Here is a 25,251-nt window from a genome sequence, read left to right as displayed (position 1 = left end):
GACCTTTACTATTTACTCTATCCACGCCCCTCATGATTTTATAAAACTCTAAAAGGTCACCTCTGAGCCTCCGCTCGAGAGAAAAAGGCCACAGTGTATTCCCCCTCTCCATATAGCTCAAACCCTTTCACCCAGGCAACATTTTTATAAATCTTTTCTGAACCCTTTCACAACATCCTTCCCATAGCAGGGAGACCAGAATTGACCTCAGTGTTCCAATAGTGGCCTAACCAATGCCCTGTACAGCCGCAACATGACCTCCCAACTCCTGTACTCAATGCACTGACCAATAAAGGCAAGCATACCAAACACCTTCGCTGTCCTATCTGCCTGTGAATCCACTTTCAAGGAACCATGAACCTGCACTCCAAGGCCTCAGTTCAGCAACACTCCCAAGGATCTTACCGTTAAATGTATAAAACCTGCCCTGATTTGCCTTTCCAAAATGCAGCACCTCCCATTTATCTAAATTAAACGTAAAACATTGGAATTGTTCTGAAGTCACCTGGATAACAATCTCTTGTCACTGGTCCTGAATAATAAAGGTAACAATTACCTTGAGTTTCTTTAATATCGAATCCATAGTAATATATTTCACCTCCCCATGTAAAGGCACGATCAAATATTGCCTGCCAAAATGAGCAGGGACAAGGGGAAGTGTAGAAACTCCAGTACGGTACAGGCTCACGTATATACCAATCAATGCACTTCTGTCTTGGGTTTTTTGTGTTTTGGTCATTTCTTTCCAAGCGGTAAGCCCACAGTCCCTTTTTGCCTATAAATAAAGATTACAGACATTCAACAACAAACATTACGGCCTTGAGAAAATCACATTCAATTCATCGTGATGATATCATATAATAAGCACATTTCCCTTGGGGTTAAAGAAAGGCATTTTTTATCAACCTGCTCACACTTCTGGAGCAAGCGAGACTTGAATCAAGGCATCCTGATTCAAAGGTAGGAAGGCTCAAATAGAAGATATTTTCCGAGAGAGCCTGTTCAGAGTTGTTACTTTGCACCTCTGAAGCAGGTAGGACTTGACGTTTTTGAGAAGACTTGTAGTGTGGGTTATGGATGGGTTTGTTGATTTAGTCAGTGAGCTGTTAGGTTGGCTTCCAGACGTTTCATCACGATACTAGGTAACATCATCAGTGCGCCACCGATGAAGTGCTATTGGACTGTCCCACTTGTTAATATGTGGGTCCGGTTTGATGTGGTGCTTGGCCTCATTTCTGGTTCTGCTTTTTACTGGTTGGTATATGGGGTCTATTCCCACATGCTTGTGATTGGAGTTCTGGGTTGAGTACCAGGCCTCTCGGAATTCCCGTGTGTGTCTTTGGTTGGCTTATCTGGGTATGGTTATGCTGTGCCAGTCGAGTTGATGGCCTTCTTTGTTCGAGTGTTTGGAAATGAGTGCTATTTAGTCGTGTCTTTTGGTAGCTCATTGGTGCTCATGTATCCTGATAGTTTTCTCCTGGTCTGTCCAATGCATAGTGTTTGTGGGAACCCTTACATGGCACTTTGGTCTTGCCAGTAGTTGTGGTAGTGTAGCTGTGGGTTTGTGTGCTACCACAGTTCCTAGTGGTCAGAGTAGTCTGGTGGTCATCTCTGATATGTTCTTGATGTATGGCAGGGTGACGAGTGCGTTTGGGCGTGTTGCATCTTCCTGTGGTTGTCGGTTGGGTAAGTACTGGTGGACTACACTTTTTTGATAACCGTTGTTTTTAAAGGAGCTGTGGAGGTGTTCGTCTTTGGCTTTGGCTAGTTCCAGGATGCGGCAGTGTGTTCTGGCTCTTTTGAACGGAGTTCTGATGCAGCTTCATGTGTGAGAGTTGGGGTATTGTACTTAAGTATCGGGTCTGTAGGGGTAGCCTTCCTGTATATGCTGGTCTGGAGCTCACCACTGGACCTTTCTTCGCCCATTACTTGCAGGAATGGGAGTCAGTTGTTGTTCACCTCTTCCCTGGTGAATTTTATGCCAGTGAGGATGTTTTTAACAAGTTGGTGAGTTTCCTGCAGTTTTGTGCATTTGGTAGTGGCAAATGTGTCATCCACATCGCGGACCCATAGTTTTGGCTGGATAGTGGGAAGGGTCATCCATTCTCGTCTTTGCATTTCTGCTTCAGCTTTAATTCTTAATCGGGGTGATCCCATGGGTGTTCTGTTAATTTGTTTGTACATGTTGCTGTTGAAGGCAAAGTGGGTTGTGAGGCATAAATCTCGTATTTTGAGGGTGCTGTCCTTGATGATGGTGTTGGTGTTGTAGGGGGTTGGCATTACTGGTTCCTCTAGTAACGAGGCTAGTGTTTTCATCGCCAGGGGGATGTCGGTGGAAGTAAACAGTGCTGGCACGAAGTTGATTGTGAGTAAAAATTGCTCACAGGCTTGTATTTAAGAGGTGAATTCCCCCTTCATTCCACAACTACGTTCATCCTTGGGTGTCCTGGGAGAAGAAGCAAGTAGTGTCCGCTCTGGGTGCCCTCGAGACTTTCAGAGATAGTGCACGCTGCCCACCTATCTCCCTCACCAACTCCATTTTGATTTATTACCTCCACTTTTATTGCATTCTGTTTTGGTTACACTGCTCATGGTGGATAGTGTTTGCTCTAATTTGTTAATTGGGTGTTTAGTTTAATTAATGGTGTGTTTACTTCATTAAAAAAACAGTTGAGCTCATAAACTTTTCAGGATAAGTGAGAACACATGGTGGCTCTGGTGTATAATTTCCCCTCCCGAAACTATTTTGACTTAGCACATCCTCACATTTGTTTTCTGTTCTCTGGTTTTCCCAGAGTCTTTTGGTCATTGTCACATTGTCCTGGTTGGAAGTATTTGTTGTTTCTTCATCTGTCCTTTCAAAAGAAACAGAGCTGCGTTCTTCCTTCAGGTGGGACAGAAGAGATGAGTTCATGTGGATAGTGTAGCACACAGCAGTCTAGTAAACTGTAGTTTAAGGTGGATCATAAGCTGCCAGGCTAACTATTTATCCTGGGGGCTGTGGAGTACATGGGCTATCCCTATGTGAGTTATGGGATGTTACACTCCTTTAACTTATAAAAATACCTTTTTGTTGTTTTTTCGGTTGTGCTTCTGTCCTACACGCCCAATCTTTGGGTACCCGATGCAGAGAGAAGCAGGCAGGTCAGAGGAACTCTTCATGGGCTCACTCCTGGTCCGGGCAGCTGGTTGTAGAGGGGATCATATTCCTCACTGACTGATTTCTTTTGCAGTTATGTCTTTGGCTAGGTATCGTTGGAGATTGATTCCCTCATTTTCCATTGTAATAGTATTAATTTTTTCTCTGCTCATCGTTCTTAGTTATACAATTTATAAAATTGGAGATGTTGTCTCTCAAAGGAAAGATGATTAAAACAGAATTATATTGATAGATTTTGTGATTTTAAGATTACAATGAACATGACCCACCTGTTTTAAAGCCTGGGTATTGATCTGGATGGTAGATTTTATTAGGTGACACAAAGAATCGGGTGTGGGGGTCGTTAAAGGCTGGAAAATTATTTGAATCACGGCTGGAACTCGTAGATCCACTGTAAATGAAAAAAAAAGCGAAAGTAATGGTATTAATTAATGAGACCATAAATTAACCGAATTCAACACTGGTACGTGAGCCAGGAATGGTTAGGAAAACAAATGTTGCACTGAAAACACATTACAACAGCAAGAAATTCCAGACAAAATGCATTGTGGTGAAGGCTTTAAATACCAGAAGACGCCAGTTTTGAAGTTGAAATGAGAGATTCCAGCTGAACCTTAATTCGCCTCAAGACTAATAAACGTTTGGCATACATTTCCAGGATGTCATTCATCAGAATGTTCAAATAAGAACCTAGCAATCTGTGCCTCAGTGATATTGTACCCAAGATAGTGCCATAACTGGTGACTATAAACCTTTCACTGCATTCATGTGAGTACATGTGGAGAATAAACCTCATTCAATTCAATTCACATAAATACAAGACAGAACAGGGATTGAAAAATACAACAATAAAAAGGCAGACAGGGTTGAGGTTGAGCTCTTTTAAAGAGTCAAAGGCGAGTGGCTAGATAATTCTGTATTCTGCTCCAAGAAAATAACATTGGGTGAATCTTCCCACGTTTTGTCTAAGTGTTATTTTTGTTGAGTTTCATGAATGGCTTTTGGCCCTGAGGTCTTGTGGGTTTTCTCATGGGATCATCCACAAGTCACCATATTAACTGCCTACCATGCTCTCATGGTGCCTCTCTCATTCGATGCTTGCCCACTTCTCCCAGGCACTGTAAGTGGAAGAATCTGCAACAGCTGAAATAGCCCAAGATCCCTGGTGATGGCACCACTTTTGGAAGCCTAAAGTGTAGCCCATGAGATTCTCCCACATTAGTCATCATAATCCACATCATTCGTAGCCTCGGAAGATTCTGTCCAATATTTGAACAACTATCTTGGAAATCTGTTTTAAAGCACAGCACTAACTAAGTTGAAATTACCTGTAATACCCCATGAGGGCATAGTTTCTGTAGAAAGGTCTTAAGTAGTATTTCCAGTTCATTCCACCATCTTTGAATTGAATTAAACAGAAGGAAAAGATGCCATCAGTTGTCAGGACTGCCTGGTAAGTATTGGTCTGAAAAAGAGAAAGTCACATTCATCATTTCATTTGTATAGAATTAAGGTGGAAAAACACATTTTAAATTTCAAAGAAATGTAAGATTCACAGAAAAACAGTAAGAAATATGAACACTGATGGAAATAAATCAATGTTTATGATAAAGCAGCTGTATATGTATTATGGCAGATTGTATCTCAACACAATAGACTCCTGCTCTCCACCTCACTGACATTGTGATTAACGGAGAAAATATTCAAACCTGCTCTAGTTTACTTTTAACTTTGGTTGGTATTATCTTGATTTTTCATTTCTGGGTCAGGCTGCAGGACCTGGAGATATCCCCACTTCACAAATCTGACTGTAAAATGGCCGACTGTTTTTGGAATTTCCATCCAGGGTGGATTGAGAGTTAACCAAAAAATACTGAGAAGCCCTTAAGTGACTGTCTGGTTCCTGCAATGGACTAATGAAAAATCCTAAATGGGGATGACAGAATTATCTGCAAAGTTTAAAAATTTAAACAGAAAATATCTCTTGTGTTCTTATTCACTCATTTACTTTGCCCTATCAATGCCAACCTATGACCTGAAGCCACCTCCATGGTCCCTCACATAACTCCATGTCAACAAATGCCCATTTACCCAGTCCCAATGCCAGTCACTGCTCATATCTCATGCTCCCGATGGACACTGATGTCCAATCATTCCCACAATCCTTTAAAGCCCTGATCGTAACTCACAGTGAACTTACGTCCCACCCATCGCCTTGATCAAATAAAGAAATCTACAAACAGCCATGCACATTGAAGAAAATATATGAACCTATTAAATTTCTTCATTGCAAGTTACACTGCACAGAGCACACTGTCATTCACTTTTCAAATCCATTCGTGGGTTGTGGGCACCATTGGCTTGGTTAGTATTTATTGCTAATCTCTAATTACTCTCGAGAAGGTGGTGAGTTGCCTGATCATGTTCATGTGGTGTCGGCACACCTGTAGTCTAGTTTGGGAGGAAGCTCCAGGGCATTGACCCACCAATAGTAAATGAATAGTCCGAGGGCTCGAAGGCAGCAGGAAACATGGTTTGGATGGGGACTTGCAGCTGGTGGTATTTCCATGTAACTTCTGTGTTACCCACAATCCCCACTAAATTCTAGCATATTTGCCATGATAAAAATTGGGTCTATAACTACTGAGTTCTGTAAAAATGAGCAGCATCTAATGTAACTTGAGTTCAACTGCAAGTTTTTTAAATGCATATCGCAATTGTAAAATTAATTTAGGTGTGTAAAAATTTGACACATATCGGATCATAATGCATATTAAGGCACAGTTACATTGGAAGGGGATTTGATATTTCTGTGGTGAACTGGCATGATGAATGTTGGTGAATGTCAGCCATCAGAGGAACAAAATCGCCGACTCATTAAATACTCAGCCTTCTAAATTTAACTAGATTAGCTCAGGCAGCGTAGGAGAATATGGCTGAGGTTCAGTAACTTGAGATTTAATAGGAACAAGACTTTCCAGCATTTCTAGACTGGCAGACACCTTATTGTGACTTAAAGAACATGTCTCAAATCATTTTACAAAGATCAATGTGCGAAGTGACAGGAGGAACTAAATTTACATAGTAATGCAGAATTAGTAGATACATACACCTTCAGGATCCGAGTATATGTACCCAGAATACGGAAGGACATCTTCCCAGGTGATCTTGAGTGCCCACTTCGGCACAAAGGTTACACTCCCAAGTTCTGACCCATAGTAAGAATTCACTTGTATTTTAATGTCATTCTGGAAACTCTCACTGTAAGAATCAGTCCTGACTTGGAAATCAAACACCTGAAAAAAATGCCAGTGTTAGTTTTCATTTGTCTTGCATTTATAGAGAATATTTCTTGTGATATTGTGCAAAACCACTAACCATTTTGAATTTATTAATAACAATTCATTTATGTTATGCCAGATATGGTTCATTACAATAACTATTCGCAACAGTAAATGCTAGAATTATGTACCAGATCAGGCAGCAGTAGTGGATAGAGAAATCAAGACAATATTGAGGTTTTCATCAGAACTGACCATTGACAGTAATTTGCAATGGTAGAAATGAGAAATATTTTTTGCTTGGGGCAGAACATTATCGTACCCTGAAAGACATGGGTTTTGGCGAGACCTGTGATGTAATTGGCACAGAAGTCAGGCAAGGCCCATCTTGACATTGGGAGCAATTCATTGCATGTCTTATACATTTGCGAAGCAATATGGCAAGTTTCTCACTGGGCAGTAACAAGTTGCCAATTAACTGCAGTAATGGCATGTAACATGATTTCAACTCACCATACTAATACTGAGTCTCATAATGGCATGAGGGATGCCAGACAGGCAGAGTAGGTAGCTAACAAGGTGAGTTTGGTGAGAAAATTTTGGAAGAAAACGAGAAATTCCTCCAAAATAATCTCAAAACAAGTTATACTGAGCCAAAAAATGAAGATTCTGCTGTCTGTAACTGTTATTTTTTTTCAAATTGGCTGTAAAATAAGAATTAAGAAGAAAATTCTTTTTGGAAGGGCTTGTTTCGACAATTTCTGTTATACAATACTGACCTCATCTGAATCGCTACCCATTATGACAAGAGAACGAATGATGAAGGATTACATTTTGCCTGTAAAGCCTCCAACACTCACTCACTGTGACGAGCAAATGAGGTAGTCAGGAGAAGACAAATTTTATGATCAAATTCAACTGCATGCAGCCAAAAGTTTACCCACATCAATGAGGCCAGGGGCTCACTCATTGCAAGGAATGCATCAGCAACATTAGAGGGGCTGAGGATGCTGGATGGTGGAATACATTGGACCATGAAAAATCAAATTTTCTGCTAGCTACTGAATGGCCAATGTTTGGCTCTTATAAAAAAAGCCAAAGGTTTGTAATAAAGATCATCATGCCAGGTTGCAAATAAATTCATAGTGAATAATTCTTAAGAGTTCTTGCCAAGGCGGGGCTGAGATTAGGGTTCAATATTACAACAACATTATTTGGAAGTCATTGCTTTCAGATCTCTGCTGACAATTTCTTAGAGAGATAGAGAAATTTTCAGGTTGGCCAAGGGAAATGAATGTCAATTTCATGGTGAATAGATATAGATTATTCAAATGATCTTGTTCTCGGCAAAGTCAAAACTTTTCTCAGTTTTACTGTTAAGAATCTCAAACAAGCATACAACTTGAAAGACACATTAAGATTCCAAGTTGCAACAGCTGATTTATTCATGGATCCTCAGTAGCTATACAATATATTTCTACCGCAGAGATCTAATCCCTCTTACTTGGTAGTAAATGGATCCTGTTCCTCTTGTCAAATCCGCATCATCCCAGAAAACAGCAATCATTGGCGGTGTTCCATAAAAGTAGCTGCTGAATGCCCAGAATGGACTTGCGTATGTATACTGCAGATACTCAATGTTTCGTTGAAATATAATCAGTCCATTATCTGAAAACTAAATAAAGATAGTTTGTGATACAATTCAGTTGCTTTAGCTTTAACAGAAGGAAAGTATGGGTTACATACCTGCGGTGAATTGAAATGAAACAGGTAATAGTTATTTTGTGACACGTGCAATTTGAACCTTGTGGGTGACCTGTTAAAATCCTTCAAGTCATTGCTCAATTACAAAAAGAAGAATTATAACAATATTACAAAAGAACACAAGTCTAAATTTGGCCAGGATTACCTTTTAGTAATTGTAATTGAAATTTGAAAAGGACTGAATTCTTGTTGGCGTAATCAGGAAATGACTCAAATTTCAAAAGGAACTCAGATAAAGCATTTTTGACAAAGGAACATGCTGCGGTGGACGGTTATTAAAAAGACTAGCAATTCTGCCATCTGCTGTCGTTGTTGTGGTACATTATTGTCCATTTTGCACTAATTTCTGTCTGGAGGTTTTGGAAAGTCAGCTGAAACACCAGGACTTAATGTGTGGGGTCTCATTTCTTGGAATTTTATTCTCCCATTTGTAAAACTATTCAGTGTTCAAATCCTCACAGAGATAGCAGGAACTGCTGATGCTGGAGAATCTGAGATAACACGGTGTGAAGCTGGATGAACACAGCGGGCCAAGCAGCATCAGAGGAAGGGTCCCGACCTGATATGTCAAGCTTTCCTGCTCCTCTGTTGCTGCTTGGCCCGCTGTGTTCATCCAGCTTCACACCGTGTTATCTCCGTGTTCAAATCCTGACTTGTATCTGTATGGGATAACTTAAATCACTTTAATTAGAGCCTGATTTAGGAAACATTTATGAACCAACACTTAAATTTAAGGAGGTGATTCCCAGTTAAATTTAACCTCTGTTTCTTTTTCTCCTTTCAGTTTATTTTCAATTTTCTCTCATGTTTTCGAAGCAGTGGGCAAGAATTTCAAAGATGCTATCTGTTTTGAAATGTCACATCTGAGTGCCCAATTTTCAAAGGCAAGAGATTTTAATGAGTCAATAGAGGTCTAGAAAATTATGTGGAACATTGATAGAATATTTTTATTCTCTCTACCCCTTTCACCTACCGCCCCCCCCATCCCTTTCCCCTTCTCTGTAACCTTCCTTCCTCACATCTCTCTCTAGCCTACCTTACCCTTCTGTCTCCTCGTTATCCTGTCCCTTCTATCTTAATATCCCTTCCCAATCTCTCTCTTATCCTACCTGATTTAAATGCAACTAATAACCTGGGGCTTTGCGTTCCAAAGATTTAGTCCCCGAGCACACATTTCACCTTGAAATCAAGGCAGCTGTTTTCAATCTTAAATGCAGTTTATTAAGCAACAATTTTGAACATACCTGTGGAATCCCTGACTACACAGATTACCCTGACTGAATGGTCAATCAATGAAGTGCTATAACTAATGAATCAGAGTAGTTAAAACCTGGGAAAGTGAATGCTTTTTTAGGAAAGTAAACAAGTCTGTGGCCTTCTGAAAAACTGCCTCTGATTGGAAGACCATCTTCTGGCAGAATCTACCAAGTGTCCTTTGTCTGGAATCGCAGTGGCACGTTGGAAAGGACCCTTAGCTGCCTACATTGTGGTCCCACAAGCTGCCGATTGGATATGATTGTATTAGGCAGTATTTAGGAGCAGGGACACTGACTGCTTTTCCTTCCTCCAGGCCTAGGATGGCCCAAATAATGATTCATTTCCTTACCATTACCTTCTGTACAAAGTGCAGATCAAACCTACATTCTCTATATTGGCCATATGGCTCAATTCCAGAAGAATCAATTCACATGATAAAGGGATCTTTGAAAAAATCAAGACCCTGTATATTCTCCTGATGAGGTATTACTAAATGTGTACATTGAAAGTGAAAATAATAGTATGAAATTAAATTTTCACATTGTTTTGATATTAAATTTTCATTTAGATTATAGAATATGTTCACAGTGTAATGTTTAACTAAGCATTCCATAAATTTTCATAATTGTGAATGCCAAAGCAGGTTATACTCGTAAAATATACGATTAAAAATAAAGATTTTGAACATACATATAACCTGTAGTAAAACGCGTCATCAAAAGGAAAACCAGATGGGATGCTGATGATTGGAGAGTTAAAATCACGTGTTGTTCCATAAAGTTTTGTATCCCCAACGTTTGATCCAAAGTCAAAGAGCCGTTTTTCTACATATTAAAGAAATACATTCCATTATATAAGTTAAAAAACCAAACACAGTCACACAATAATCACAAAATCATACTGAATAATAATTTGTGTTGACACATCTTCAACTGTTGGCAATATTCTCCGTTAGGTAGGGAAAACAATAGTACATAAAATTAACTGAACCATTTAGTCAGAATTTGGATGTTTGAGTTGAATTGTCATTGAAACATGGGGTAACCATGTGAAATGAGGTGAGTACAGTTGATCACCACATAGATCGCATTGATTCTCGAATGAAACTGTTACCTTTGCAAGTGAAACCATCGCCTTCATACCCCTTTTTACATGAACATGTATAGGATCCCAGTGTATTATTACACACTCCAGCATTGTGGTCACAATCATGCTGATCACGGGCACATTCATCCACATCTGAATCAGAAAGGAAAGTTTCAGACATTTGGAAACATTAAAATAAAACAAATCAGTTTCAACTATCTCTCAATTGATAAAGAGACACCAAAAAGTAGCACTAAAAACAACTTGTTCTATATCACAATGATTCCTGCATGGATTGAGGGGACTTATCGTTAACATATTGGAGCAGGCAACATATAATATGTTAAAGCGATTGTTTTGCGACAATATGTAGAAAGCTCATTCTCGATAGAAAAAGAAAATTCTTAATGTACAGTTCTCTAGCTCCATATTTTTCCTGAAAATGTATTCGTAGTCTGTACAGTTTAGTGGCAAAAGATGTATGAGGGACATGCATTCAGCTTCCATTTTCTTCTCTTTGCAAACTACAAGTCACCTTTGTTATAAGTCACTTTCTGAACCAAACCTTAGAACAAGTTTGAGCAGCTCCTTTCCAAAAGATGGTCAATGAATCTTGCCATAAAACTGTCTGTTGCAGTGATCTGACTGAGGTTGAGAAAAACCTATTTTGTCCGAATTCTCCAAAACATATTTCATTTGTGCTTCATTTGCTTGAACTTTAAACACTGAATGAGGTGGGTGGGGGGAATGTTACATGTATTGTCCACCCACCAATCTCACATATCAAAAAGCTGTTTATAAAAGCATACCTAGAGGGGAACTGCATGCAGTGGTAGTGCCCCTGCCTCTGGGCTAGGAGGCCTGGGTTCAAGAACCACCCTGCTCCAGAAATGCATAAACACATCATTGAACAAGTTCATCGAAAAATATCTATAATTGACTGTTGAACAGCGAGATTTGGGAATATGATGAAGTCCCAAACTGGAACTGGCCATTGCTCAAGCCCAGAATAATAAAGTGTAAGGCTGGATGAACACAGCAGGCCAAGCAGCATCTCAGGAGCACAAAAGCTGACATTTCGGGCCTAGACCCTTCATCAGAAAAGGGGGATGGGGAGAGGGAACTGGAATAAATAGGGAGAGAGGGGGAGGCGGACCGAAGATGGAGAGTAAAGAAGGTAGGTGGAGAGAGTATAGGTGGGGAGGTAGGGAGGGGATAGGTCAGTCCAGGGAAGACGGACAGGTCAAGGAGGTGGGATGAGGTTAGTAGGTAGATGGGGGTGCGGCTTGGGGTGGGAGGAAGGGATGGGTGAGAGGAAGAACCGGTTAGGGAGGCAGAGACAGGTTGGACTGGTATTGGGATGCAGTGGGTGGAGGGGATGAGCTGGGCTGGTTGTGTGGTGCAGTGGGGGGAGGGGACGAACTGGGCTGGTTTTGGGATGCGGTGGGGGAAGGGGAGATTTTGAGGCCCACCTCCCGACAACATCCAGTGGAAATAAAGCAGACCCAGGTCAGGTCCTTGTAGTGCAGTGGTAGTGTCCCTGCCCCTGGACTAGACAGACCTGGGTACAAGTCCCACCTGCTCTGGGAAAACATCTCTAAACATTTTGATATGAAATAAAAAATAATATTGACGCAGTGATGCAAAACTGACTATCCCACGCTGGGTCTACGCCAGAAGTAGTGGCTCTATTTTAGTTCATCAATAAATGATGTTTCTTTCCAATTGTGCTTTCTGAATTATTACAATTATAAGAAACAAAACACTCATGATACACAGTAAAAATATAGATCAACTAATTATTCATCTGTTTAAATTGATTCAGAGTTTCTGTGTTTACTTGTCCCCTCCATGGTTTTGTTTCTTTAGTTTTGGAATCAAACTAAGGTGAATTAAGTAAAATACTTCCACTGTACCTGTACTGCAGTCTTTTCCTTCCCAGTTGTCACGACATATGCACCTGAAGTCATTTATCCGATTCTGGCAGAACCCATCATGTTCGCACGGATTGCTCGCGCAGTTATTAATTACTGTGTTTATACAGAAGAAACGTTAATCAGATTGTAACATGGTAAAGTTTATCTTACTGTTACTTGTCAGCAAACTATTTATTCTTGACTAGAAAATCTGATGCTTGAGCTTTTGAAGTGTTTAATGAATTAATCTCTATGGAACTACCTCTCATTTTCTCCAGGATAAAGGCTTGACGTTCATGTCTCACCGCAAGTATTTCTATCTGAGCTTGTTCCATTACCTTGCATCATCCTTTGATCATGTTCTCCGGTCTACCACACCCTATCCATTCTGTTCTTCACTTGTTCACTATCCCAACCTATTATCCCCTGGCTGTGTCATTGTGAGAATCTGACAAAGGATCCACATTGAACTTTGGCATCCTTACTTACTAAAGATACTGCTGTTTACATCATTCAGGGATGTGGGCATCACTGGCTGTGTCAACATTTACTGCTCATACCTAGTTGTCCTTGAGATGGTGGTGGTGAGTGCCCTCCTAAACTGTGGCAGTGCGTATGCTGTCGAGAGACATACAATGCCCTTTGGGAGAGAATTCCAGGACTTTGACCCAGTACCAGTGAAGGAACGATGATAAATCTCCAAGTCAGAATGGTGAGTGGCTTGAAGAGGACCTTGCTGGTGGTGGTGTTCCCACATATCTGATGCCCACAGGCACTCCTTGCTCCCTGTCCTGTTCCAGCCTGACCTGTCTCTTCAATTTGCTATTTCTGATTACTGTATCTCCTTCCAGCCTCACGCTTGCCTCCTTGCTGTTGAGGATCCCACCGCTTGCCAATCTAGTTTAAATTGCACACAGTCAAATTGTACACAAATTATTCGCCCCAAGCAGCCGCCATTTCTGATGAAGTGTCATTGACCTGAAATGAGGGAACATTTTGATTGATAAGTTTAAAAGATACTTCCTAAGCTCCCTTTGCCAGGTTATGTACCCCAAACTACTATCCATGGGCCCTAATATCCCGTCAGGTAATACCCCTCCTCCAACAGTCCATATTTCCCAATGTAGACCATGCCAAGCTATGCCCATCCTCCCACTCCCCTGAAATGACCTGTTTCTTCCAATCAAATGCTAGAGCTTTCCTGCCTGTGCCACATGATATATCCACATACCCTGCTGCCCCCAGCCAGGCTACGTCCATCCACACTGATACCTGCAAAATCTCCCAAGTCTCCATGCCATGCAATCCCCATCATCCCAATGGCCATCTGCCCCTATGCCAAACTATGGCATTTACATGACTGGTGACCGACTAAATCCTGTACAGAGAGGTCCAACAGCAGTAAATGAACAAAATTATATTTCCAAGTGGATGCTCAGTTATTAAATCTTGCGAAGACGCCGGTTGATAGATCTTTGTTCCCGAGAGAATTCAAGATATAGAAATTATGCAGAAAGGTGGGATTGAGGTACAAGGTCAGCAATTATCTCGCTGAATAATGGAGAATTATTTCATTTAGAATACTGTGTCCAATTTTGTGCCCAACACCTCAGGAAGGACATACTGGCCCGGGAGCGGGTCCAGCGGAGATTCACACGGATGATCCCTGGAATGGTAGGTTTAACGTATGATGAACAACTAAGGATCCTGGGATTGTATTCATTACAGTTTAGAAGGTTGAGGGGAGATCTAATAGAAACTTACAAGATAATGTATGGCTTAGAAAGAGTGTACGCTGGGAAGTTGTTTCTGTTAGGTGGGGAGCCCAGGACCCATGGGCACAGCCTTAGAATTAGAGGGGGCAGATTTAAAACGGAAATGAGGAGATATTTCTTCAGCCAGAGAGTGGTGGGCTTGTGGAATTCATTGCCACGGAGTGCAGTGGAGGCCAGGATGTTAGATGCCTTCAAGGCAGAGATTGATAAATTCTTGATGTCACAAGGAATCAAGGGCTACAGGGAGAGTGCAGGGAAGTGGAGTTGAAATGCCCATCAGCCATGATTGAAATGACGGATTGGACTCGATGGGCCGAAAGTCCTTACTTCCACTCCTATCTCTTATGGTTTTACAATCTTATGGAGTAGGCTCAAATGGCCAAGTGACCTACTCCAACTCCAACTTTTTATGTTTTGAAGTCAGGATCATGCGTGCCAAGGAAATAATGATATTCCCATGCTTGCTGCCGTTGTCCTCCCAGTAGTTTGGGAAGTGCTATTGAAGAAGACTTGGTGAGTTTTTGCAATGCATCTTCTAGGTCAAACACATGTCTCCAATTGTACAGGGATGTTGGAGACAGTGAAAGATTAAGACAGCGAATGGGTGCCAAACAACTTGACCGCTTTATTCTGGATTAGGTTGAACTTTTGAAGCTGCACCTATCGAATTAAGTGGGAGATATTCCATCACAGTTTTATTACCTGCCTTGTAGAAGTCAGAAAGGCTTTGGGGAGTGCAAAATAAGTGAACAGCTCATAAAGCTACCGTTTTCTTTACATTGATTGGGAAACAGAAACCCTGCGCTGTGGGGTGGTGGAAGTTCTTAGACTGGTGCTGAAAGGAAGGAGAACCCATGACTTGAACATTAATTCTTTCACGTCAGCCTCTCGTCAGTGGCTGATTGGGATGTGGTCTTGTTGAACCTGGGAAACGGTTATAATGTAGTTTCTATGTAATTCATGCACTTTCTGTTGTCATTGCCGATGTTCAACACATAGGTGACCAGACCCGAACCCTCACCCTATTCTAAGCTAAGATGTTGCATTATTATGTGGAACAACTTTCAGCATTGCAGAAATGGGATTTAGATTATAAGCTAAATAGTCTCTTGAAACCAGATGGTGTAAGTTAATGACACAACTAGAGTGGTCACCCTCTTAGAGACAGATCAGCAGCAGGAAACATTAAGCATTGAGGACGGAGCAGGTTATATTGTGGTGCTTTCGAAACATACAGAATTAACTGCAGTCATTCAGTTATTTTACAAAACCCTTGACCAAATTGTATAAAGAAATATTGTTCATCTCTTACTGTATGGTGATGAACTGTTTGTCTAGTCTGCTAAACAGAAATAATTTTAATACGCACTGTTTTGGCAGAGTCGACCAGTATATCCAGGTGCACAGCTACAGACAAAGGCATGAATGGAATCTATGCACATGGCTCCATTCCTGCATGGTTGGCTGGAGCATTCATTAATATCTGATAAGGTAAATAAAACAAAATCATCATCCATTCACTTCAGAAATAAATTCATTATTTTGCTTTTACTTTTCAAATAGAAAATGATGCAAGAATTAAAAACACGAAAAGTACTGTGGTAGTAATTTGTTCAAATCTTTAAATAGATTCACATTTCAGATACAGAAAATTTTATTTGACCATGACATCGCCTGCTTGGTGCGGAACAGTTCAGCATCTAAATATACTTGTAACATGTCAGTAGCTTGAATCATGGTTCTTTAAAGCAATTATTTTAAATTTCACAACATAGAACAGAATTCAGAACGAATAGCATACTCGTTTCACAGTGTCGTCCTGTAAAGCCGCTGAAACATTGGCATCGGTAACTTCCTCGTGTATTCAAACATGTTCCATTCATACAGGGATTCAAGAGACATTCATTTACATCTGAAAAAAAGTGTTAAAATTAGTGTTCATTTAGTATGTCTGTTGTTATTGACAAGTAAAAATCTATTGCACATGGTTATATATTGACTGAATAATAATGGTACTTTTGCACGACATGTAAATTACAATTTTACATTGCAGAAATATAGTAAAGTGGATATTTAAGTTTTAATATAAATGAAAATATATGTAAAGGAGAGCAATCATGCAATTAAAGGGATGATGAAGAGAGTGAAGCAAAGAGTAGATGCTCGTTAATGCTATGAACATTTTATCTCCACATAAGCAGCCACTTTATTAAAAGTGACCACCACTTTTGGATTTTACCCATTTCCTGCTTTGCAGCGTTTGTAGTGTCAGGCCTAATATGGAGTAGAAACTCAACCACACAAAATGGAACCGCCCCTGCAAAATCTGTCAGGATGGACATCTTGACCAGAGACTAAGCATGTACAAATGCACAGCATTGACTAGATTAGCTCAGGAAACTGAGGCAATATTCATGACTGACACTTTGAAAAATTACAATGCATTAATCTGTCATTTTCTTTTGCAAATAAACTAGACTATTCAACCATTCAAAGTTCTCTTCTTCATGAAATTGTTACAGTGGTACATGAAATTGCGACAGTGATTAGTTACCTTTAGCAGCTATTTCAAGTATTGTGTTCAAAAGTTTTATTACCAAAATTCCATTCTGAGCCATTGAATAAAGCATGTGAAAATCTGTAGCAAACAAATAGCCTCTTTAGTGGAATATCTAACCTTCAGAACAGAATTTTCCAGTCCAGCCAGCAACACAGTTGCAATAAAAGGAACCCTGTGTGTTGATGCAGGAACCTTTCCTGTTGCATGGACTTGATAAGCACTCATCGACATCTGGGGGGGAAAGTGCCAACATAGAAAAATAAGACAATTTCTAAAGAAAACAATCCTATTTTGAAGTTCCATTTTTACCCTACTCTTAAGTATAGGGAGGGAGTGGCACAATGGTGATGTCACTGGCTAGCAATGCAGAATTCCAGACCAATGTTCGAGGAACGTGAGTTTGAATCCCACGATGACAGATGGTGAAATCTCAATTAAATAAAATCTACAATAAAGATGTAGCTTAAAGGCAACCATGTAACCACTACTGATTGTCCTAAAAACCTATCTGATTCACTCATGTCCTATAGGAAAGGAAATCTGCTGTCCTTACCTGGTAGCTGCCTTCAGGTAGCCCTAAATGCTGGCCTCGCTGGTGATGCGTACATTCAATGAATGAATAAAAGAAGAGATATAGGCATTGTTCACACTAATACAATGTCTGTGCACCTGTTCTTGTGTGAGGTATGGTATTGCAAAGAAAATTCCACCCAAGAGGCAAGCCATGGCATGGAATCAGAATCAAGCTTCATCTTATCTTTAATTGACATCAATACAAATGCACTGGCTTCCCTCCAGCAGATATTGCTGAATAGTGACCAACAACAGCAGGTCTACTCCATGATGGCTGAGGTGAATCACCACTACTCAATGACGAATTTGACTGAAATGAGTTACACACCCAGGATGATAGGTGTCATGTACCTGCAAGTTTGAAATACTCACTGGGCAAAGGTCAGCTGGGGCTGGTGGTGGATGGGGTGTGGGAGGGGAGGTAGTATCAATGGCTGCTAATTGGGACCTTTAGTCACAGACAATGGGACGATTGTGGGATCAACCCATGTGATGATAAGACCTGGTGAGTGAGATTAAAGTGAGGACAAGGGAGAAGGTGCTCAGGGCATAAAAGTATTGAACTCGATAGCGAGCCCCAAAGGCTGTAAAGGTCCCAAGTGAAAAATAAGATGTGTTCTTCCAGTTTGCACTGAGCTTCACGGCAGCAGGCACTAGGAAGCTGAGGGTCATTTTGCAGACAACAATGAACATTGGCGTTCTGCCACTTCAACACACCACCATGATCCTTGGCCAACATCTGTGTGTCCTGCTTGCTCCCCAAGTGGAGAATGAGATGCCAAGCTTCTATTGTCAATCGCATTGTCAGCTACTGATGATCCCAATTAGAGGGTATTGATTCCCCCATATCGACCTTTACCCATTCCTTTGTTTGTTCAACTGTTGTATTCTTTCTCTGGGCTTCATCTCCATCTAGCATCTATTCCTTCTCCAACATCTTCAGCATTTATACCAACGTTTTTTGAAAGAAGGGTCACTGGGCCCGAAATGTTATCTCTGACTTCTCTGCACACATGCTGCCAGACCTGCTGAGTTTTGCCAGAAATTTCTGTTTTCATTTCTGATCCGTCGTTCTGTTAATAATCTCCATCACACTGATTTACTTTCCAACCAGTCCAACAATTATTTAATTTTGGTTTGAAGTCTAAATGATTCTTTCATGCATTATTATGTGATATTTTTCACTTTCATAATTTCGTGAAATTCAGGCTCACCATGGCAACTTGCTTTGTCTCTTTGATCCAAAACATAACCAGAATGACATGAACATTTGTAACTGCCAGGAGTGTTCTGACAAGTTTGATTACAGTTGTTGAACTCTGAATCACATTCATTGATATCTGTGTAAAAATGGAAAGAACAAATACTGTTTAACACCAATGTACAGCATAAACTAAGATTGTCTGGGCACTGAAGTCTGACAACACCAACGACACTTTTGGCCCTGATGGACAATGGAGCAGCACAGATTAGAACTGCACATCTGAGCAATGAGGGATATCTGACAAAATTGAGTTCTTGAGAATTGCACAGGAAATTGAGTTTTCCAGTGGACAATCAGTCCACATAAAGTCCCTCAAGCCTGCTCCGCCATTTATGGCAGATTCAGTATTGCTCATATCCACTTTCCTGGAATATCCCTATAATCCATGATTTACCGACTGATCAAGAATCTATCCCTCTCAGCTTAGAACATAGAACATAGAACATAGAACATAGAACAGTACAGCACAGAACAGGCCCTTCAGCCCACAATGTTGTGCCGACCATTGATCCTCATGGATGCACCCTCAAATTTCTGTGACCATATGCATGTCCAGCAGTCTCTTAAATGACCCCAATGACCTTGCTTCCACAACTGCTGCTGGCAACGCATTCCATGCTCTCACAACTCTCTGCGTAAAGAACCTGCCTCTGACATCCCCTCTATACTTTCCACCAACCAGCTTAAAACTATGACCCCTCGTGCTAGCCATTTCTGCCCTGGGAAATAGTCTCTGGCTATCGACTCTATCTATGCCTCTCATTATCTTGTATACCTCAATTAGGTCCCCTCTCCTCCTCCTTTTCTCCAATGAAAAGAGACCGAGCTCAGTCAACCTCTCTTCATAAGATAAGCCCTCCAGTCCAGGCAGCATCCTGGTAAACCTCCTCTGAACCCTCTCCAAAGCATCCACATCTTTCCTATAATAGGGCGCCCACAACTGGACGCAGTATTCCAAGTGCGGTCTAACCAAAGTTTTATAGAGCTGCAACAAGATCTCACGACTCTTAAACTCAATCCCCCTGTTAATGAAAGCCAAAACACCATATGCTTTCTTAACAACCCTGTCCACTTGGGTGGCCATTTTAAGGGATCTATGTATCTGCACACCAAGATCCCTCTGTTCCTCCACGCTGCCAAGAATCCTATCCTTAATCCTGTACTCAGCTTTCAAATTCGACCTTCCAAAATGCATCACCTCGCATTTATCCAGGTTGAACTCCATCTGCCACCTCTCAGCCCATCTCTGCATCCTGTCAATGTCCCGCTGCAGCCTACAACAGCCCTCTACACTGTCAACGACACCTCCGACCTTTGTGTCGTCTGCAAACTTGCTGACCCATCCTTCAATTCCCTCGTCCAAGTCATTAATAAAAATTACAAACAGTAGAGGCCCAAGGACAGAGCCCTGTGGAACCCCACTCACCACTGACTTCCAGGCAGAATATTTTCCTTCTACTACCACTCGCTGTCTTCTGTTGGCCAGCCAATTCTGTATCCAAGCAGCTAAATTCCCCTGTATCCCATTCCTCCTGACCTTCTGAATGAGCCTTCCATGGGGAACCTTATCAAATGCCTTACTGAAGTCCATATACACCACATCCACAGCTTGACCCTCATCAACCTTACTAGTCACATCCTCAAAAAACTCGATAAGGTTTGTAAGGCATGACCTACCCCTCACAAAGCCGTGTTGACTGTATTTGATCAAGCCATGCTCTTCCAGATGGTCATAAATCTTATCCCTCAGAATCCTTTCTAACACCTTGCAGACGACAGACGTGAGACTTACCGGTCTATAATTGCCGGGGATTTCCCTATTTCCTTTCTTGAAGAGAGGAATTACATTTGCCTCTCTCCAGTCCTCAGGTACGACTCCAGTGGAGAGCGAGGATGCAAAGATCTTCGCAAGTGGCGAAGCAATTGCATTTCTCGCTTCCCAAAGCAGCCGAGGACAAATCTGATCCGGGCCTGGCGACTTGTCAATCTTAATGTTTGACAAAATTTTCAGTACATCAGCTTCCTCTATCTCTATCCATTCCAGCATGCACACCTGCTCTTCAAAGGTTTCATTCACTACACAGGTCGTTTCTTTCGTAAAGACAGAAGCAAAAAACTCATTTAGGGCTTCCCCTACCTCCTCAGACTCCACACACAAGTTCCCTATGCTATCCCTGATCGGCCCTACTCTTTCTTTGACCATTCTCTTATTCCTCACGTAAGTGTAAAATGCCTTTGTGTTTTCCCGGATTCCTTCTGCCAAGCCTTTCTCGTGCCCCCTCCTGGCTCTCCTCAGACCATTTTTGAGCTCCTTCCTTGCCTGCATGTAATCCTCTCTAGCTGAACTTGACCCTAGCTTCCTCCACCTTTATATTTAAATATAAACATTCTTCTGTCCCCATAAATCTCTCTGGAAAGAAGTTCCAAAGACAATCAAATCTCTGAGAGAAGAAATTCCTCACTGTCTCAGTCTTAAATTGATACCGCTCTATTGTGAGACAATTTCAAAGCTGGTGGGTGACACTAACCTTGGAAGAATTAATAAACTGTTAGGAAGACAGCTTGGATCTCCATTGATAAGTCGATGGAGTGGGTAGAGAGGAGCATGTGAAGTTCAATGCAGAGAAGTGTTACATGACACACTTTGGTTGGATGAACATTGAAAGACCATATACATTAAAAGATACAATTGTAAAGGATATGCAAGAACAGAAGAACTTGAGTGTAAATGTGCACAGATTGTTGAGGATGGAAGGACATGGAGAGAGCAGTTAACAAAGCATTTAGTGTCCTTGAAGTAAAAAAATCACAGTTAATGTTTCGGGTCTGATGATCCTTCCTCAGAACCAGACCCAAAACATTAACTCTGATTTTTCTTCACATTTGCTGCCAGACCTGCTGAACTTTTCCTGCAACTTCTGATTTTGTTCTGGGTTTACAGCATCCACAGTTCTTTTTGTTTTCACCCAGTGTCCTTGGTTGTATTAACAGGAGCTTCGGTACAAGATCAGGACAGTGATGTTGAACTTGTCCAAGCCACTTGTTTGATGTCAGCTGGCGTACTGTGTCCAGTTGTAGGTGTCACAATGTAGAAATGATGTGAATACATTCGAGACAGTGCAGAAGTGACTTAAGTGATATAAATGAAATATGGTTCCAGGAGTAAGAAACTTCAGTGTGAGGGCAGGTTGAAGAAGTGGGTAGGCTGGGACTCTTTTCCCTGGAGTGTCAAGTGACTGAGGGGTGACCTTTTCTAGGTGTATAAAATTATAAGGGGCATAGATAAGGTGAATAGCAAAGGTCTTTTTCCCAGGGTAGGAGAATTCAAAACTACAGGGCACAGGTTTATAGTGAGAGGAGAAAGATTTAAAAGGGACCTGAGGGACAACTTTTTCACACAGGGTGGTGAGTACGTAGGGTTTCGGACCAGAGGACAGAATCTCAGAATAACGGGTTTGCACATTTAAAACAGCGACGAAGAGGAATTTCCTCTCAGGGTAATGAATCTGTGGAAATTTTACCACAGTGGGCTGTAGAGATTATGCTGTTAAGTATATTCAAGACTGAGAGAGACAGATTTTTAAACAGTAAGGGAATCAGTAAGGGAATCAAGAGTTATAGGGCAAAGGTAGGAAAGTGGAGTTGAGGATTACCAGATCGGCCCATGATCTCATTTAATGGTGAAGCAGACTCAGTGACTGAATGGCTTACTTCTGCTCCTATCTTTCATGAAAATATGCTCAAATTAAGGTTCAACAATTGCCTCTGCAAGATAAGTTTGGTTCTGGCTGTGATAAGCAACAGACCCGAGGGGCAGAGGGAAGCAAAATAACCAACTGTCGGTTGAGCAAAGGAATTAAGGATAGAGTGCATAATTACATTTAAAATGTTTTGCTGAGAAATTCATCATGTTCTGAATCCTAAGAATCCTTCAGATTTATTTTCAAGACCATTTACTATCTTTTATAAATTACATTGTGATATTTTTCTTTTCCCTGCCCTTGAGTGAAATTCAGACTCACCATGGCAACTGGCTTTGTCTCCTTGATCCAACAGGTAACCAGACTGACATGAACATTTGTACCCACCAAGAGTATTTTGACAAGTTTGGTTGCAATTGTTTGATGGCAAATTACATTCATTGACATCTGTAATAAAGCGAGAAAAGATGAGTGCGATTGGACATCTGATTAACTCAGAGTAGGATTCCTCACACTGATTATTGATCCAGTAATTGGTTCTGACACTGATTTCCTTCAAGGCTTGGATGGGTTGGGATTCAGCACCTGGGGAGTTATGTGGGCATCTGACTTACAGTCAGGTTAGGGGAAAATCTTGACTCTTGTGCAGTTCTTTAAAGGCAAGCTTGCAGACAAATTCTTTTGGCAAGATTCAGATGAAGATTTGCATGCCTTGGCTGCCATTTAGAGGTGTGTTGGCAGCCTCCAGTCATTGTCAAAACAAATGTAGAGTCCAGTCTAAAATTACCTGAGATCATGGCAAAGACATTGTCCTCTGTGCAATCGCTAATCTACTCTACTCCATCTCTTTGAGTTGTACTGAAGATCTAAAGGCACTTCCACTGTGGGTCTTACACTGCTTTTGTATGGACAGGTCACCTACTCCTCTGTCTTCCCTGTGAGAGTGCAATACACTTGGCCAATCCAGAAACCTACCAAAGTATCTCTGAAAAACACTCCAGACTGCTTCGAGATACTTTTTGAAAGGAAATAATTTCTTAACAATCACCTTATTGGCATGATGACTGCCTGGTCCTATAGATAATGCATATGCAAAATCCATCTTGCAATGGAGTGGTTAATCTAACTTTGCATCCTGGTGCCACACAAACTGTTAGGATTGTCTGTCAGGAGATTAGCAATAGTATTGATTCAAACCCTGCTTTGTGTATGGCCTTCTTCTCACAGAACACTAAGGTAGGCAGTGTCAGAAGCAGCCTGCAGCTCAATACTACTCACAAAAGACTTTGTTGTTGCACTCTATTTCATATTTAAAGTAAGGAAAAATAATATTAATAATAACCCACCTCTGCATATCGATTCTGATTCAGCTGAGATGTATCCTGTATGACACTGACATGTCGGTTGACTGGAGGATGGATCTATGAAACATTTTCCATTTGTACAGCTGAGGGTGCAACTGACACTAGCTGTAATGAGAGACACAGAGGAATGGATCAAAAGCTTCATTCCATTTTTATTCCTTGTTAGAATTGTACTTTTCATATTCATGAAATTCTTTTTTTCAAAATCTCAAGAATTGTTCCAGTGCAGAAGCAGAGCACCCGCCCATCTTGTTCGTATAGGCTGTCAGGGTAAGCAACATGACATAAAGTTGTTTCCCTGACCCTTCCCTCGTTCTGTTTAAATCCTCGGCTAATACCCTCTTGAATGCCTTAATTGAATCTGTATCCACTACATTTCCAGAAATTCCAAACCCAAACCTCTTGTTGTGTGAAAATGTTTCTTTTCTCATCACTATTAATTAATTTGCAAATTGTTTTAAATCTAAGCTCTCTCAATCTTGGTTCTTTGATGAGCAGGAACAGTTTCTCCTGGCCTACTCTGTCCAAATCTTTAATAATTTTCAAAACTTCAAATAAATCTCCTCTTAGCCTCCTCCTCTCTAACAAAAACAGTCAGGACTTCTGCAATGTATCATTACCGAAATTTCTAATCCCTGGAGTCATAGCATGCAATCATAACATTTATATAAACAGATAAACGTCTTGAATTGATGAGCATGGACACTAACTAATATGTATAATGATTGCTTCTTACTGTTAAGCAGTAATCTAAATTCTTAGGTTTCACTGATATGTGAAGATTATTTTGTTTTTTTTAAATTAATTTTACATCTTTACATTCCCAGGCGAAACTCTGTTAAACATGATCACAAACATTTTCCATATGAGCTGGGGTGTGTGACTGAATAATTGAAAACTGTCGGATGTATGTGCCCACACTGAGGTGGGTTTTATAGTATTAATAGGGAAATCAGCCAAGAAAATCACACAATCACAGAATTATTACAGAGCAGATGAAGGCTATTTGGTCCACACTAAATTAACGATCGGCTGCAGAACATTCTGAAGGGGGAGGGCAAACAGCCAGTTGTCGTAGTGCATACAGGCACCAACGATATAGGCAGAAAACGGGGTGAGGTCCTACAAGCAGAATTTAGGGAGTTAGGAGCCAAGTTAAAAAGTAGGACCTCAAAGGTAGTAATCTCAGGATTGCTACCAGCGCCACATGCTAGTCAGTGCAGAAATGAAAGAATAGCTAGGATGAATGCGTGGCTTGAGAGATGGTGTAGGAGGGACGGGTTCAGATTTTTGGGACATTGGAACTGGCTCTGGGGAAGGTGGGACTATTACAAATTGGACGGTCTACACCTGAGCCGGACTGGAACCAATGTCCTTGGGGGTGCTTTTGCGAATGCTGTGGGGGAGGGTTTAAACTAATGTGGCAGGGGGATGGGAACCAAATATTGGACAGAAAAGAGATAGTAACAATAGCCTGTAGGGAACTAGATAATGGAGTCAGTGTGACTAAAGGGAATAGTAGTCGGGGAGCAGATGATGAACACAAAGGG

The 25,251-nt window shown here is 41.0% G+C and overlaps 1 protein-coding gene across 2 annotated transcripts in view; it reads right to left on the bottom strand.

The window, feature by feature from the left end:
* LOC125457750 (uncharacterized) overlaps positions 1 to 25,251 on the bottom strand; it is a 167,900-nt gene that overhangs the window by 136,565 nt on the left and 6,084 nt on the right. For both annotated transcript variants that reach the window (XM_059651129.1, XM_059651130.1), the window contains exons 5-18: positions 23,684 to 23,806; positions 22,659 to 22,784; positions 18,587 to 18,712; positions 16,917 to 17,030; positions 16,041 to 16,151; positions 15,609 to 15,722; positions 12,465 to 12,578; positions 10,576 to 10,701; positions 10,153 to 10,286; positions 7,946 to 8,116; positions 6,271 to 6,456; positions 4,489 to 4,625; positions 3,430 to 3,551; positions 557 to 775 (exon numbers count right to left, since the gene is read on the bottom strand). In XM_059651129.1, the coding sequence (XP_059507112.1) occupies positions 557 to 775; positions 3,430 to 3,551; positions 4,489 to 4,625; positions 6,271 to 6,456; positions 7,946 to 8,116; positions 10,153 to 10,286; positions 10,576 to 10,701; positions 12,465 to 12,578; positions 15,609 to 15,722; positions 16,041 to 16,151; positions 16,917 to 17,030; positions 18,587 to 18,712; positions 22,659 to 22,784; positions 23,684 to 23,806 (1,923 nt within the window). The remainder of the gene's footprint in view (positions 1 to 556; positions 776 to 3,429; positions 3,552 to 4,488; positions 4,626 to 6,270; positions 6,457 to 7,945; positions 8,117 to 10,152; positions 10,287 to 10,575; positions 10,702 to 12,464; positions 12,579 to 15,608; positions 15,723 to 16,040; positions 16,152 to 16,916; positions 17,031 to 18,586; positions 18,713 to 22,658; positions 22,785 to 23,683; positions 23,807 to 25,251) is intronic.

This window comes from Stegostoma tigrinum, chromosome 14 (assembly GCF_030684315.1).
Source record: "Stegostoma tigrinum isolate sSteTig4 chromosome 14, sSteTig4.hap1, whole genome shotgun sequence".
NCBI lineage: Eukaryota > Metazoa > Chordata > Chondrichthyes > Orectolobiformes > Stegostomatidae > Stegostoma > Stegostoma tigrinum.
The sequence above is the reverse complement of the archived record's forward strand: the minus strand, read 5'-3'. Positions and strand labels throughout refer to the sequence as shown.